A 14,698-nucleotide genomic window follows, 5' to 3' on the forward strand; every position below is an offset into this window, starting at 1 on the left:
GGGCGCCCTATCCACCAGCCACCGAGGCAGGTTTTACATTTCGCGGACACCTTTTCGCAGACATAGCCTAGTAATGCCTTCGCATTAATAAACGATGCTGACATGCACGGAGACTGCAATGCAGCAGGCATGCTGGTGCGAGAAAATTAGAACCAGAAGTTTCCCATGACCCTTTGCGTTCTCTTCAGAAACGCATCAGGCTGGGGGGGGGGGGGGGGGGGGGGGATTTGAATTTAAAAAATGTTATTATTGAACTATAAGCAGTAGTTCGATATACCTATTCAATGCATCCTTCACTGCATTTTAGGAACGTTATTGGGCGAGTTAGTGAGCGAGCACTATGAAGGAACATAGCGCAAAAGGAATGGGACAGAAGAGAACATACACATACGAGTGCCTAGCAATTAACTGGAATCATTTACTGCGCAAACGCGTAAATACATGAGAAGAAGGCTTGCGATGAAGCAGGAAAAGTGAAGAAATCATTACTGAATTTTTTTTTCTTTCCAGAGCGAATGAAAAATGCATTAGTGCCAACAAGCAAAATTAAGGCACTTTATATAGCAGCGCTGGTTGCTCCGCAAACTCAGTGTGCGCAAGCGTAAACGTTGCCATTGCCTTTTTTTTTCTTTTTATCTCAGCCCCATTCATCCCATCCCAATATATTGCCTTACAGTATGGCCTTCCCATGACTTTTCTTATTACTTATTATTACCCCTACGCAAATGCTACAGAGCGCCCGAGAAGCATTTCAGAGTTTGGCGGCGTCTTGCAACCGCGTACCCAACCCCGTTGACAATGAATGGTTGCAAAAGGCATCAGCCACAGGTTGTGTGCAAGAGGTGGTCACCTGTTCGCAGGGCATTAAAGGGGACGCATGGTCAGAGGCGGTAGGTGCTTCATAAATAGGTCTTCTTGTAAAAGTACATAATCCAACCTGCTATAAGCCGACTCACTGAGCCATAAACACGCAGGAGTTAAGGGGCCATTACACATCTTCAAATCAATGTGGATCACTATTCTAGACGCTACAGAATTACGTATGCAATTATGCTCTGAAGATCTGTTGTCATATTTACCCCATCTGGCTGCCATCTCTTGTATGTACTGTAATTTCTTACACACCACAACATACAGGTCGATAATGTTTGTTTGATTGCAGCAGCACAACAAACTATGTTCTGCAGGGAGCATGGCTAGCAGTAAAAGCGCATGTCAAGCAAATTTGATGTGCCCATGGACAAGTCAGGCTATAAGCATAAATAAATATTGCAAATTTGGGGGAAGAAGCACCTATACCCACCTTCAACCTGCAAATAATAGGCATGTGCCTACTACTAAGCAGAAAAGCATTTTGCCTCAACAATTTTCGCAATTTGCACAAGATGCAAGGTGTGAGGGCAGAGTGAGGAGAATTACTACTTAATGGTGAAACAAGTCACAACTTTGTACCTTGGCTTTAATATGCAAATTCTGATTGGCAGGCCGATCTTCAGCAGGGCTTATCATCAAGTGAAGAGAGGGGTTGCCGTGTCCTAGGCAGCATCAAATCTGTACCACTGTAGTGCTAAGATACCAGGTATTCACTTCGAATCGACAATAACATGATAGACAGATAAATATTACACAGAAAAAGATACATTAAATTTTATTACTCTGAAGTAAAAAAATCGACAAGCAGATTAGATGCAATACAAAAAACATGTCATTCAGAACACTGGTCCAAGCACCACACGAGACTCGGCTACCTCCAGAGACTCCACAAAAGCAGCAATGCACTCTTTAAATAAAAGACCTTGAACCAACCACCCTCCGCCTTTGAGCTCGGCCGAGGTACTCTGTAGAAGTACTCGGCCTTAACACGCAATGCTCACAGATTACATAAGTGAGGTCTCTGTTTTCCGACAGCTCCTCTATCACGCCGAGATGTAATAGCGTAGCCAGTGCTGGAGACAGGGTCAGCGTCTGAACTAAATTGCGAAACCACCGCCGCTTCAGGTAGTTAGTGGCAGCCGAGTTCCATGGCCAAAGTGCCACCCTCTGTAAGCGGAACAATGGTCTGGAGTTCCCAGAGAGGGACAATGCAGGACACAATTCGAGCTGAGCGCAATTACAAAAGCTAAGCACTGTACATTAAATACTTGTGCACCCGTTGCTCCGCATTTCAGGATGGCATCACTTGCAAGATGCCTCCACAGTTTACATAGCGTTTCGCGTGGTAAACGAAGAGATGGCTCAGAGACCCTCTTGAAGTACATACCATTACCATACACTGTCCCTAGATGGCAGTTCTGTGCCACACGATATTCTTGCAATAAATGCAGCATGTGAAAAGTCATTGCCAAATCAGGAATGCAACTATATATTAACAAAAATAATCATTTCGTCTTTAAAAGGCACAAAGTACCATCTCAGTGCTATGAAGATATGTAATGTCTTGTAACTCAAGCTTAAATAAACACATGAACAAAACTCGCAACACATACTCCTGAACATGTATAAAAAACACATGCACAATACGATTCCATAACAAATATGTGAACACATCTGGTAAGTGGTATTCCATAAATTAGATTAAATTTAATTCATTGTAAGTTTAAAACAATATGACACCAAGCACATTCTGGTAAATACAAATACACACCACAGAATGACAAAGTAATAAAAAATCTCGGATACCCCTAAACAGCAGGTTAATCTCAATATGCAAGGCAAAGCAGTGCCACAGGTTAGGCTGATTTAGCACGATCAGACTCTGTAGTATTCACTGCCGGATGAACACCTAATTGCTCACAAAACACAGGACTGCCCAGAAGAAAAATTCTTTAGACATTTCACATGCAGTCAGATTTTCATAGAGAATAATGACATCTAAAAAAATTAGTGGTCAGTTATTTCTTGAAATGTTCAAGAACCAGTAATGTCGACACTATCTTTCATCCCAGCACATAAAACAGTGCCCAAAGCAAGACAGAAGGTTAATACTGTATATAAAAGTTAGTCCAACGAATTTGTGGAATCCCCCAAGATGAGTATGTACTATTTCAATGTTATAAATTTTTGTTCTGTGGGCACGTGTAGACAGCCTCAGGTACAGTCATGGACAGAAGTTTGTGGGATGCAGATTCGCGGAAAAAAATTTATTCCTGCATTGCCTCGCTAGCCACGCAAATGGTATTATTCTAGCAGATGCAACAGCATGCCTCTTCATGCTTTTATGCTTTTCACTGGCCTGTTATGCCTGAGCGCTCTGCAATAAATTTTTTTCCACTAATCCACATCCCGCAAAACTTTTGTCCATGACTGTACATGGGCTAAAACATAACAGACGTGAAAAGTCTACTTTAAAGCAATGAAACAAGAAACACAAATGGTGTAACACTAGTACCGTTGGCAAGAATTGCATTACTGAAGGATCTGTGCAATGGCATATGTGACATTTCACTTCAATGCAAATTAATACATAAATTGCGGACACTGCAAGCAGCGTCAGCCAGTAAAACTGACGCGGTGCATTCAACATCTTTGTTCTGCGCTGTTCTCGAGCATGCGTCTCCCTGAGGCAAAGGAGCTAAGTGGAACGCGGACAGTTGACGTTTAGCCGTTAGCTTCACTAAGCCACCCACCACTCTGTGGTCTTGGTTCCTCTCTGTTCTTAGTCCAGAAGCATTTGTTTACCTGCGACTAAAGGTTAGCCACGAAATTGCTTCTGATATGTTACGCAACCAGTTATGCTGAAACAAATCAGGGAATGCCATTCCTCCCTTTTAGACAGCTGTTTACACAGTGAATCCCTCATTTTGAAATGGAGTAACTGCACCTCTTAACTTGGAACCACATGTGCTTACATTCCACTAGTTCAAAGTAAAGTAGCTCAGAGAAACGTTGAACTCCAATCGCAGATTTGGAGCACTTCCTGGTCAACCTTTTCTGCTCTTTTCAGAGCAAGTATATTCCAATGGCAGACTGGCAGCAGTCGCCGAGCCAAGATTGCGCTGTGGAGCAGTCAGGAGTGCTCCGCTGAAATTGGCGGTTTCAGTCAGTAAGACGACGTCATGTAGGTGCGCATACTTCCAGCCTCTTATTCCGTATTCCGTAAAGAAACTTTACGTATTTTCTCCTCCACAAAGAATGACGAGTACTACTTCCGTCAGTTCGCAAGTGCCACCTACTTGCTCTGGCCAGAGCATGAGTGCTCCAAACGCAGATTGGAGGCGCGTTCTCTCCGCCAGATTGATGTGCTCTTTAGCAGAGCTGCTAGACCGCTCAGCATCTGCGATTGGAATTCAACACAAGATTCCCGACACAAGCGTAAAGGGTATAAATTTACAGTGCAGCTCCCTTATATCATACAAAACCACCACAAGTAGTGCACTTGCAAAGGATTACCGAGTAGTAAATGTGTACCTTTTGGCACACACACATAAAATGTGGCAATACTGTGCATCCTTCTCCATCTATCATGGCCAGCTGGAATAGAAATGAAAACTCCACGCGAAAAACTGCTGTAATACATTATTCGAAGCACACTCATCTGTACATCCTCCAGTTCGGTCATTTCTGAAGTTCCGTGCATAGGTATCAGCAAAAACACAATGTGAAAACATTGCATCCCACCTGCTTTAAGCAGAAGTTGTAATAAGTTGCCCAGCTTCACAATGCACTGCTACATCACCCTGAAGGAAGTCTACAGCACTTCATAAAAACAGTATAATCTCTATCATACGCGTCTCATGGGGTCACAAAAGAATCATATCATCCGAAATTTGTATCACTCAGAACAAATAAAATTCATATGCAGAATTAACGCGAATCAGTTTTCAGCTGACAGGGTTCAATTAGAGTCATGTGCTGCCACTCACTGCTTGCAGTGCACACCGTGCGACTGGCAATTACGACACAGGCGATGTACGCCTATGTGAGCTGCAGTGCGCGGCTCACAACTCGTGATGCGCGCTGCCCCCCAACTGGTGATCCCGGCGTCGGCAACATATGGCCAGCAAGTCCTTGGGCTCACATGTTAGTATCATCCGCAGTGAGGTGGGGGATTTTTCATAACATTCGAATTTATGTGGACAGGGCATTTTACTAATAAGTATCACCTCGAAATTCGTATCAACTGGAATTGTATCATCAAGATTCTACTCTGTAAAGGACAAGAGTAAACAAAATGCCATCACTTTCAACTTCCCGATATTCAAAACAAAATTAATTGCCAAAGTAGGAACGATTAAGGGACGTTCTAGGAGTTATTCACTTTGAACCAAGAGTATTACAAGACAAAAACCTGCTTACATGCAGCACCCAACTCAACAAAAAAAAAAATTCATGCAACCATTACAGTGCAGACAGCTGCCTCTATCTGGAGTGAACATAAGCGCTTATCACTTAAAAGTTACAGCAATGAAAGTACAGTACTGGGGGCTTCACATAGAAGCACTCACAGCAAGTTATTTCACACTGGAGAAAATTTCGACTAGCCTGACATACCTTGAGCAGATAAGGTTTATTTTGCAGCAGCAAACTGTCCAATTTTTGGTATAATGGCAAAGACTTTTCAAGTACAAAGCTGCCAAATGAAATGCTGCAAAAGGACTCGTAAGTCATTCCATAATGACAGAAATCAATAATAAGTAACAATAATACATTCCCATCAGGCAGCCAATTTGTACCATTTTCGCCGCTGGAACAGAGGGATACATTTCCCTAATACAGTACATGATAGCATTATGTCACGAACTGCATCAAGCATAACCATCACATATTATACACACGTCTATACACGCCTGAAGCCATCACATGCAGTGCACTCGCATATACAGCATACCTTCTATAATGAGAACTCAAAAGGGGCTACCTGTTTGAAATAAACAGATTTCGAATTAAGGGCAGCCTTTTTGATACACTTGATACAGCAGAACCCCATTACTGCATTCTCGGTTGCTATGTTTTCATGAGCCAGTCCCGCTCTACCTCTCATACACAGAGTGGGACTCTAACCCATGTAATACAAACTCTGCTGTTACACTGCAACTGTGGCACCGTTCCCGCTATGTTTCGAACGTCACCTTGCGCTACAGTGCTTTGTCCTGTGACAGCATTTTGACCGCCTGTGCGTAGCACAGCTGGAACGGCGACAGCATGGCGGAACTCAACACTCCATCGGTGCCAGATTGCCACCATGTCTGGCGGCTTCCAGCGTGCTGTGTCCACGCCATCGCCACACACGTTTACGAGAAGCATGAATTTTGTTGCAATGTTGGTGCAGTTCATCTGCGGTTGCGATGCGAGCGCGAATAACCGAAAGTACAAAAATGGAACCATGCCGAGGAAGACGCCGCATGGTTGCGTGCGGGCTAGCTCCGACGCGCTTGTTTCTGTCATCTTTATTCTCTTTCTACCCGCAGCTTAAAAGACGCGATTTCTAAACTGCAACAGACAAGGATTGTGTTGGATTAAAGCGGCCTCAATGAAAACAGCACAAAAGCGGACACGTGCAGCAACTTCACCTGCTCCGCGTGCACTCCTTCCTCGTTACTGCCTCCTTCCACTGAAAGCCGTTCAAGTAGAAGAAACCCATCACAGGGAGCTTTGAATGTTCTGCCCATGCGGAACGATAGCAAGAGCCACAAAAGACTTGCAAATTCAAGAGAAACAAGAAATTAAAAAGGCAGCAGACGACGACGGAAAAATTTTTTCAGATGCTGTATTCGGCTAGTGTTTTTTTTCTTTTGCACAGTTTCATAGAAAACATAACAGGGTTCTATTGCACTGACAAATGCCTTGTAGGCCGGATTTGAGACAGGAAAAGTCCTCGCAATACAATTACTCCACGTTTGGACAGTTTCACTAGTCTACGACATTTTGTGACGTAGTGCATAATCGAATGCTGGGGATGTTTAAGAAGTGTAGCCACACGAGTCGGAAAAGCACAACACAAAAGCCAAGAAACTCCAAAATATGATTTGTGTGATGCAGCTTCAACACAAAAATTTTTTCAGTTCTTTTAAAAGACCATCCTTCTTTGAGCTGCCATGATCTTTGTCAAAGCAAAAATGAGGCACAGTCCCATTCTTAGCAAATAAAGGTACTGCTTCAGAAATCAAAATCCAGTAGCGGAAAAACATTTGCAGGGTCATCTGACAGCACTTCAGAACCTTAGCTGCACTGGAAAAAAAGCTGACACAACACCTGCAGAACCAGAAGTACATGGGTGTGTACACAGCACATTGTATGCCAGAATAAATTTGTGACATAAACTGGCTCCCTCTTTCTTGCGTGGCATGGGAATCCTACAGCCAAGTTACCAGTTGTCAAGAAAGTCGAATCCTGTTTTCGGGATCCCCTGCAAAAGAAAACAGACAGCTGTAAAGCAATACGGTAAAATGGTAAAGTAAAACTTCGCCTGGCACAGACTATGGCAATGGACTATGTTCTACTGTGACTGAATATGTGCATAGATGGTGACTTCTGGAGTAAATTATGTTCTGCTGCGAGTGAATGTGTGCATAGATGGTGACTGCGGGAATGGAATATGTATTATTATAAGTGACTGTACGCATAGCGTGGCAGATCCGACAGGTTTTAGGTCATTATTAACATATAAGTGACGCTACAGTGGAGCAATTGACGGCAGAATAAGCAAGGCTAATCCCACCTGTAGCATACAACTCAACTCAGCCTGGCACAGAAACTACATGACACATTAGTCTAGACAGACTTGACAACAAACTTTACCATAACGATAATTGTTTACCAAGAAGTAAACGTCAGCCCTCAGAACAATGACCACAGAAACAGGTGAAAGGGAAGAAAAAAACAACTTCCATGCAGCACAATTTAAGTGGCATCTTGCCAAGCTTTCAGAAGACGTCAAGAATTATCAGGCTAAGTCCTGAAAATTAAAAGGATGCAAACAATGTTGTTTAAGTCTGTTACCTAAAGAGTATTTATTTTTGCCACCACAGATACTTCCTGAATATGTCAAGTTGAATCCCAGTAATGCTGATGACTGCATACATATGCAGAACCACTAAAGAATGCCCAGAGCTCTAGTAATTCACTGGCTGATTCCAACACAGTGCCACTTCTCTTATGTTGAACGAGCTTGAGATGACTGTATAGGAGCAGGATTCACTTTGATTGATGGCACCTTCTGTGGAAATGATACAGTATATTAAAGGTGGTAAATCTTCATCCAAAAAATATACAGCAGAAATATGTAAATCTTAATCCAAAAAGCATATACTACAAATAGAAATAAGGAACCACAAGATAGCTGCACTTTTTAATGTTTTTGAAGCCATGCTTCCAAAATTAATGTACTTATAAGTTTATATAAGCCCTTGTACTGAACACACATCGTTCAAGATGACAAGCCTCACAGCAAAGATATTCTGTGTGACAAAGAGCTGATTGCTTTTGCTAGCAAATGATGAAGGCACATCACACATTAACAAGTGGTGAGCATTCTCTAGATGGATTGATTAGATTAGTTAATAAATTCTTAAATACTTAAGAAACATTGTGATCTGTGAGGCATGCCGTTAAGGAGAACGTAGATTAACTTCTGCCACCCAACGTTTTTTTAACATACACTGAAGTTTAAAAAGACAGTGAGGATAAATAAAAATTGGCCTGTATTAATAGACAACCGTGTTCTAACGACAAACTGCTTATTCTGTCTGAAAAACACAGATTCTATAACACAGAAAAGGTCAGAAGATTAGTTGTGGGTACTATTTCTACCCTCAAACGTTGCCACAAGCAAACCGTGGTGTTGTCAAGGCAATCTTCTTCACATAGATCCTGTAAGCTAGACTAAACCATCATTCACTTTCAAATGATGATCACGGAGTGCTTTTCAGTCTTGATGTCGTGAGTTTGAATAGAGTGGAGGAGAAAAAGAAATAGTAATTTTCTAAACCCAGATTTCACAACAATAAATGCGTCTTTTGCTGCTGAAAAGCATTAACATAGCCAGAAAGAGGCACAGAATCAATTTCGAAGATTGAATCCATGAACTTGTATTCAGCACCCAAATGCTTTAGCCACTAAACCATCACAATCAGTTATTTCCTAGATTACATCAATAAACAAAAAAAAAATGTCTCCTTAGTTTAAAAGCAAGTAAAACCAAAAAAGTAGAATATAATAAAAAGGAAAAGCAAGCAGAACCAGCCCCATAATGGCAACAAATAAAACACCACATACGTTTCACATCTGTCTTAGAAAATGCAGCAAAAGTTGTGCAGTTGAATCATACCAACGAAGGCTCACACTTAACTGCGAAATGACGCTTGCTTCTGGATCCGTGCATATGTTCAACAACGACATCTAATGTTTTTTAGAGCTACTTGTAAGATTTAAATTCTGTCAAGTGGTTACTAAAGCTCCCACATCTACATGTTCAGTAAGCTTCAGGGCATGAACTTGATGAATCTAAAGCGAATTGTGCTTTACAAAAGATGGAGCTGTTTGACCCATACACCGAAGGCTTTTGATACTGCACAAGAGTTGTCTATGTAAAAGTGCTTATTCTTCTTGATTCTAGTCAGAACTAACAATTGTAAAGATAATTACTACATAAAAGATTTGCAGCCTTCACAAACTTAGCATGAGGTATTCACATTATGTGCATAAAAATGAATCTTAACAAACTAGTGTGAATTTTAACTGAGTATTACGTCCAGTGTGAAACTCAATTCGAAAGACCTTACAATTTAAATGCACCTGCATACTTAACAGCAAGATTTTCGAATAAACACCACAAAATGTGATCATCAAGCTCATTTCTGCTTAACAGAACAGTATAATTCAGCTTAGCTGACGCCTAATCCCTTCAATCCCAATGTCACCTTATGAGAGTATAACTTGCTTGGTGTTGGTTTTGACTACTACTGGTGGGATGTAATGTGGTGCAAATAACCAGAACTTATAATTGAAACCTCTCCAACAAGCTGTGCAGAACCATCTTAATTAAGCTTGGCACGTGAAATGAACATTGAAAACCATTTTTAAAATGAAAGTTCCTGTCCGGCTCCTGGATTCCTGGTCGACCAGCTTGATTGCTGTCCGAGACATTCAATTACACTGAGCACTCACCAAAAAAATCCTGGCTACATGCCATTTCTGGTAAATGTGCATTTCATTCGTTTGTTTTGAAAGTGTGAGGACACGAAAAGGCTTGAAATATGCTTAATATTCCTACAGAGAGGAAATTTTTAATGTTTCTCAAAAATCGGAAAAATTCCTCCCCGCCGAATGATAACTCACAACTGAAGGGCTAACTTAAATTCACAGCAGTCAAACAAACCCTTTATTCAGCCATGTCATTCTTCTGTGCCTCAGTCATGTCTTCTGCTTGAACTTGGCACATTTTGAAATAGTACTTGGTATACAATAGCAATCGACCTTTTGTAACTAGGAACTATGTTGAATAACCTACCTCTGGGCTCCGCACAGCCACGGCTTCCTTCGGGGCTTCATCGTTGTCCTTTGGGTCGTCCTTTGGCGGTGATGGAAGTCTGGGAGGTCGGACCGGAGGAACCGCCAGAGAGGCCTCCTGGTCGACCGGCTTGGACGCTGCTTCTTGTGTGGGCGACTTGACCTTGGGAATGGGCGGTGCAGGAGGCTTCGTCGACGGCTGCTTCCGGGGAGCTTCCGGGGGCTTCTACAATGCAGTGTGAGCACAACCAATCACTCCACGGTCCCCTGCCCAATGCAACCTGCCTAGGCCCTAAGAGGACAACTATTCCCATAAGCAAGCAGAAGTCAACTTTGTCGTGTGAGCCAGGATTGACTTATTTCACCATATGTTTCACTGAGTTCATGAGGGCGCTGTTGCGGGCTAGTTGGTGTAGCATGGCAAAAAGGGAAAGCAGCGCAAACACAGGACGAAGTGTCGCCCTTCTTACTTCGTCCAGAGTTGACACTGTTTCCCTTTTTGTCGTTTCACCGATGCACTGCTATGGAGGATGGTAGTAGTTGGAATTGTCAGCTGATCCTGTATGGCAACCACGTGTTGTCGTGATATATGGCGCAACTAAGGCCATCATGTGCCAAACGCAAAGTTTAATGTCTGGTTTGTGGATAAAAACTAAAAAGTTTTTGAAATATTATAGCTTGTTTGTTATAGAAACATGGAAGCTAACGAAAAGTGCTCAACTTAAACTGAGGACAACACAGAGAGCTGTGGAAAGGAAAATGACTGGTGTAACGTTAGGAGACTGAAAGAGGACAGAGTGGGTCGGGGAACGAACGCACGTTAATGACATTCTATTCGAAATCAAGAAGATTAAGCATGGCATTTTTAACGCAAAGGCAAGATAACCAATAGTCGTTAAGGGCATCTGACTGGACTACAGAGGAGGTAAGTGCAGCAGGGGACGGCAGAAAGTTAAGTGGGTGGGAGGATATGGGAGAAGCTTTAGTCCTGCACTGGGCGTAGTCAGATTGATGATGACTATCGTGAACTTGTTTAGGAACCTTGCTGGTTTTAGGAAACTAGACACATAGGAAATTTCATTAGGTGACTTATCTTAAAGGGGCAAGCTTAGGCAATGGCAACTATGCTTGGAAGAGGATGTTGTGAAATAATGCATGAAACCATGCTTCAAAACACAGATTTGTAAGGTGCAATTTGTTTCTCAGCCAAAGCCTGTTTATCTGCAAGTGCAAATACATTTGTAACAAAAATTGAAATTTCAACTAAAAAAATTATGCCTGCCTTCTCTTTCTCTTAAGGCTGGAAAGTGGTGCACTTAAAATCTGCAGGGTCCACGTCCTAACTTACAATCTTTCATACTTTCATAACATCCCCCCCATTTCCATTGCATGGGCAATACATGACAGAGCTCAGATGGAAGCATGCCTCACTGATGGCAGAGGAAAGGCCATGCTATTGTACCTGGGTGTGACCCACAACAGTTGGTGGTTTGGGTGGAGCTGTTTTTGGCCGGGGAGGATCAGGTGGTGGTGCCTTCGGTGGTGTTGGAGCCCTCCTACGCCCCTTTCGTTCTACGGGAGTGGGCGGGTTCGATGACCCTCGCGACGCTATTGAACTCATGGATTCCTGTGACCTCGATGGTGGAGGGGGCCTTGGCTCTGGTAGCTTGGACTCAATGGAACTACTGCTGGCCGGAAGAACTTTTGGATCTGCATGAATCACCCTAGGCAGGCTTCCGCCAATGACGATTCTGGACTCGCCAGCCGCGCTCTTGATACCCGCCGCTGGTGGAAGCTTCGACTGTACACCATTGCTGAATTTAACATGCTTGAGACTCGAACCCTCCAGGGTGTTGCTGGAAGTCTCGGGCTTCACGCTGGCAGCTTTGCCAACATTCGGTTCAGAAGCACTGTTGCTCACCAGGCAGGGCTTGAATGTGCTGGTCCTTGAAGTACTACCTCCACCGGCGACCTTACTGTTTGGTTCGGCAAATGTGTTTCCAATAACTTTAGTTCTGAGAGAGCTTGTTGTGGAAGCAGCTTCATGAAAAGCTGGGCCACTAGCTTCCTGTTCAGGCACCGCTGCATTCTCGGCACTAATGGTGCCATCAACTTCATCAGCCGAGTAAAAGATGCGCATGTTCAGCTGGCTCTGAAAAAAACATGGTAAAGTGGCTTCACGTGGGGCTTGTAACAATTTTTTTTTAAGGCTGGAGGACAAATACTACATACCTGCGTTTCCCAACTGAATGGGGCTGAATGCTCATCTCTCCAACACTGCAGCAGAAAACCAAGCATTTCGCTACGATTAGCACAGGCATCTCGAAATCACTGTGATCACCAAGCAATGCATTCTGTATTATCAGGATCACGGCCTGCTCACTAAATGTGGTGTGCCCGCCATGATGAATTCACATAAATAGGAAAGGCATTAATTTGTGCAGCTCTCGCAAGTAGCAAATGAAACCTCGTAAAGAAAGCTTTCCATAGCAAGGAAGTCAACTCCGCCGGTCAGCCGTTTTCAAGGCTAAGAAAGCGTGACTGATAATTTTCTGCTTCGGCCTTGGGCAGCGCAGGACCGGTGGACGGAATGTCGAACTGGCAGAATGCCATGCAATCAGCTCCCGCTAGGGCATGAAGTAGGCCGAGTCGCGACGGTACATAGCATATAACTGTAATCATAGTTTCACTCTGCACGATTTCTGGAGCTTACAGACCTGAAATCGCAAGGAAACTCGACGCGCAAAACAACAGCAAGCAGCAGTGCGGTGACCAAACGTTCTCACGCGTACGCGAACATCAACAACGCATTTTTTTTTTCGACATTTCGCACTTGACACAAGTTTAAAGCCAGCAGCACACAAACAGATGACGCATATAACGGACTTGACAAGCTCACCCCAGACTTCCCAGACCGGGCGTTCGCGGCGTCTTCGTCCGACACCATTCTGTCTCCCGTGTTCAGGCCGATGACAGGGAAGACTTCCACTTCGGCGTACTGTTTCGGATAATAGTTGTACTTCTCCTTGATCTCAGCACCGACCAGCGCCTCCCAAGCGATTTCTGTTTTCTTCTTCTCCGGAATGCGGTCCCAGTCTTCGCCGTACGCTTCCCGAACGGTTGACACGTCCTGAACGATCCTCGAGGAAGCATAGTTTAGGCCGCGAAAGTACGACTCCACCTGTTCGCGCAATTTGGTAGAAGCCATGAGTATTCGCGGCGTCGCCAGATGGTCGTCACCCCTCCGAGAACTTTTTTCACTTTAGCGACAGAAAGCGTGCACGACTCTTCTAGGAAAGCGAGATTCCGTGCTTCGGAAAACGAGGTCGTTGTATTAAACGAGGTTTCACGCCTTTCCCCTGTTCACGGCCATAACAACAAGCTTTGACACTGTCGTTGGATTGGCTAGGATTGGATACTTCTGGCTCGTCTGGAGCTTTTAACAGATTTAGCCACGGGCGCAACATGTTGGAAACATCGCTAACACAGGACGGAGCGGCGCTGACTAGCAACTGGCGTTTATTTCAGAAATACAGATATATATACATACCGCAACCCCGCAATCAAGAAAAACAGATTCAACTTGCTGTGTGTCCCCGCCGCGGTGACTCAGTGGTTAGGGCGCTCGACTACTGATTCTGATTTCCCGGGTTCGAACCCGACCGCGGCGACTGCGTTTCTATGTCAGTGCACGTTACAGATCCCCAGGCGGTCGAAATTATTCCGGAGCCCTCCACTACGGCACCTCTTTCTTCCTATCTTCTTTCACTCCCTCCTTTATCCCTTCCCTTACGACGCGGTTCAGGTTAAAGCCTGGTCGGAAGAAAACGTCATGGGGGGGCTTTAGTTCAGGTGTCCAACGATATATGAGACAGATACTGCGCCATTTCATTTCCTCCAAAACCAATTATATAATTTGCTCTGTGAAAATATGGCGAAGGAAAAAGGCACGAGCTCAGCTCACGACAAAAGAAACTTGACTAGAGATGAACTGGCAAAAACCGGTTCATCACACCGTTACCCATCATTGATGCCCTGTGGCAATAAATTTCGCTTTAAAAAAAAAAACGGCAAAAAGGTTACCGGGGGTAACAACAGGTTGACCGGGTGAAAACAAAAAAAACTATAACAAGGGTAAAAAAATTTAAACTGCTACGGGCGCCCGTCAAGGATATGAAAGTAAGTGGCGAGTAGAATGGCACGTGCTCCTTTCGAAAGGAGGAAAAGGGGGCAGTAAAACGACACCAAAAAA

The 14,698-nt window shown here is 43.7% G+C and overlaps 1 protein-coding gene across 1 annotated transcript; it reads right to left on the reverse strand.

The window, feature by feature from the left end:
- Positions 1-1,620: 1,620 nt before the first annotated feature.
- LOC144104645 (uncharacterized) lies at positions 1,621-13,853 on the reverse strand. Its single transcript, XM_077637779.1, has 5 exons — positions 13,346-13,853; positions 12,679-12,723; positions 11,909-12,598; positions 10,448-10,672; positions 1,621-7,345 (listed from the first exon to the last, which is right to left on the reverse strand). Exons 1-5 carry the CDS (start codon positions 13,652-13,654, stop codon positions 7,304-7,306), a joined length of 1,311 nt encoding a protein of 436 aa, XP_077493905.1. The 5' UTR covers positions 13,655-13,853; the 3' UTR covers positions 1,621-7,303.
- Between the last annotated feature and the right edge of the window lie 845 nt (positions 13,854-14,698).

Source organism: Amblyomma americanum, chromosome 9 (assembly GCF_052857255.1).
Source record: "Amblyomma americanum isolate KBUSLIRL-KWMA chromosome 9, ASM5285725v1, whole genome shotgun sequence".
Classification (NCBI taxonomy): domain Eukaryota; kingdom Metazoa; phylum Arthropoda; class Arachnida; order Ixodida; family Ixodidae; genus Amblyomma; species Amblyomma americanum.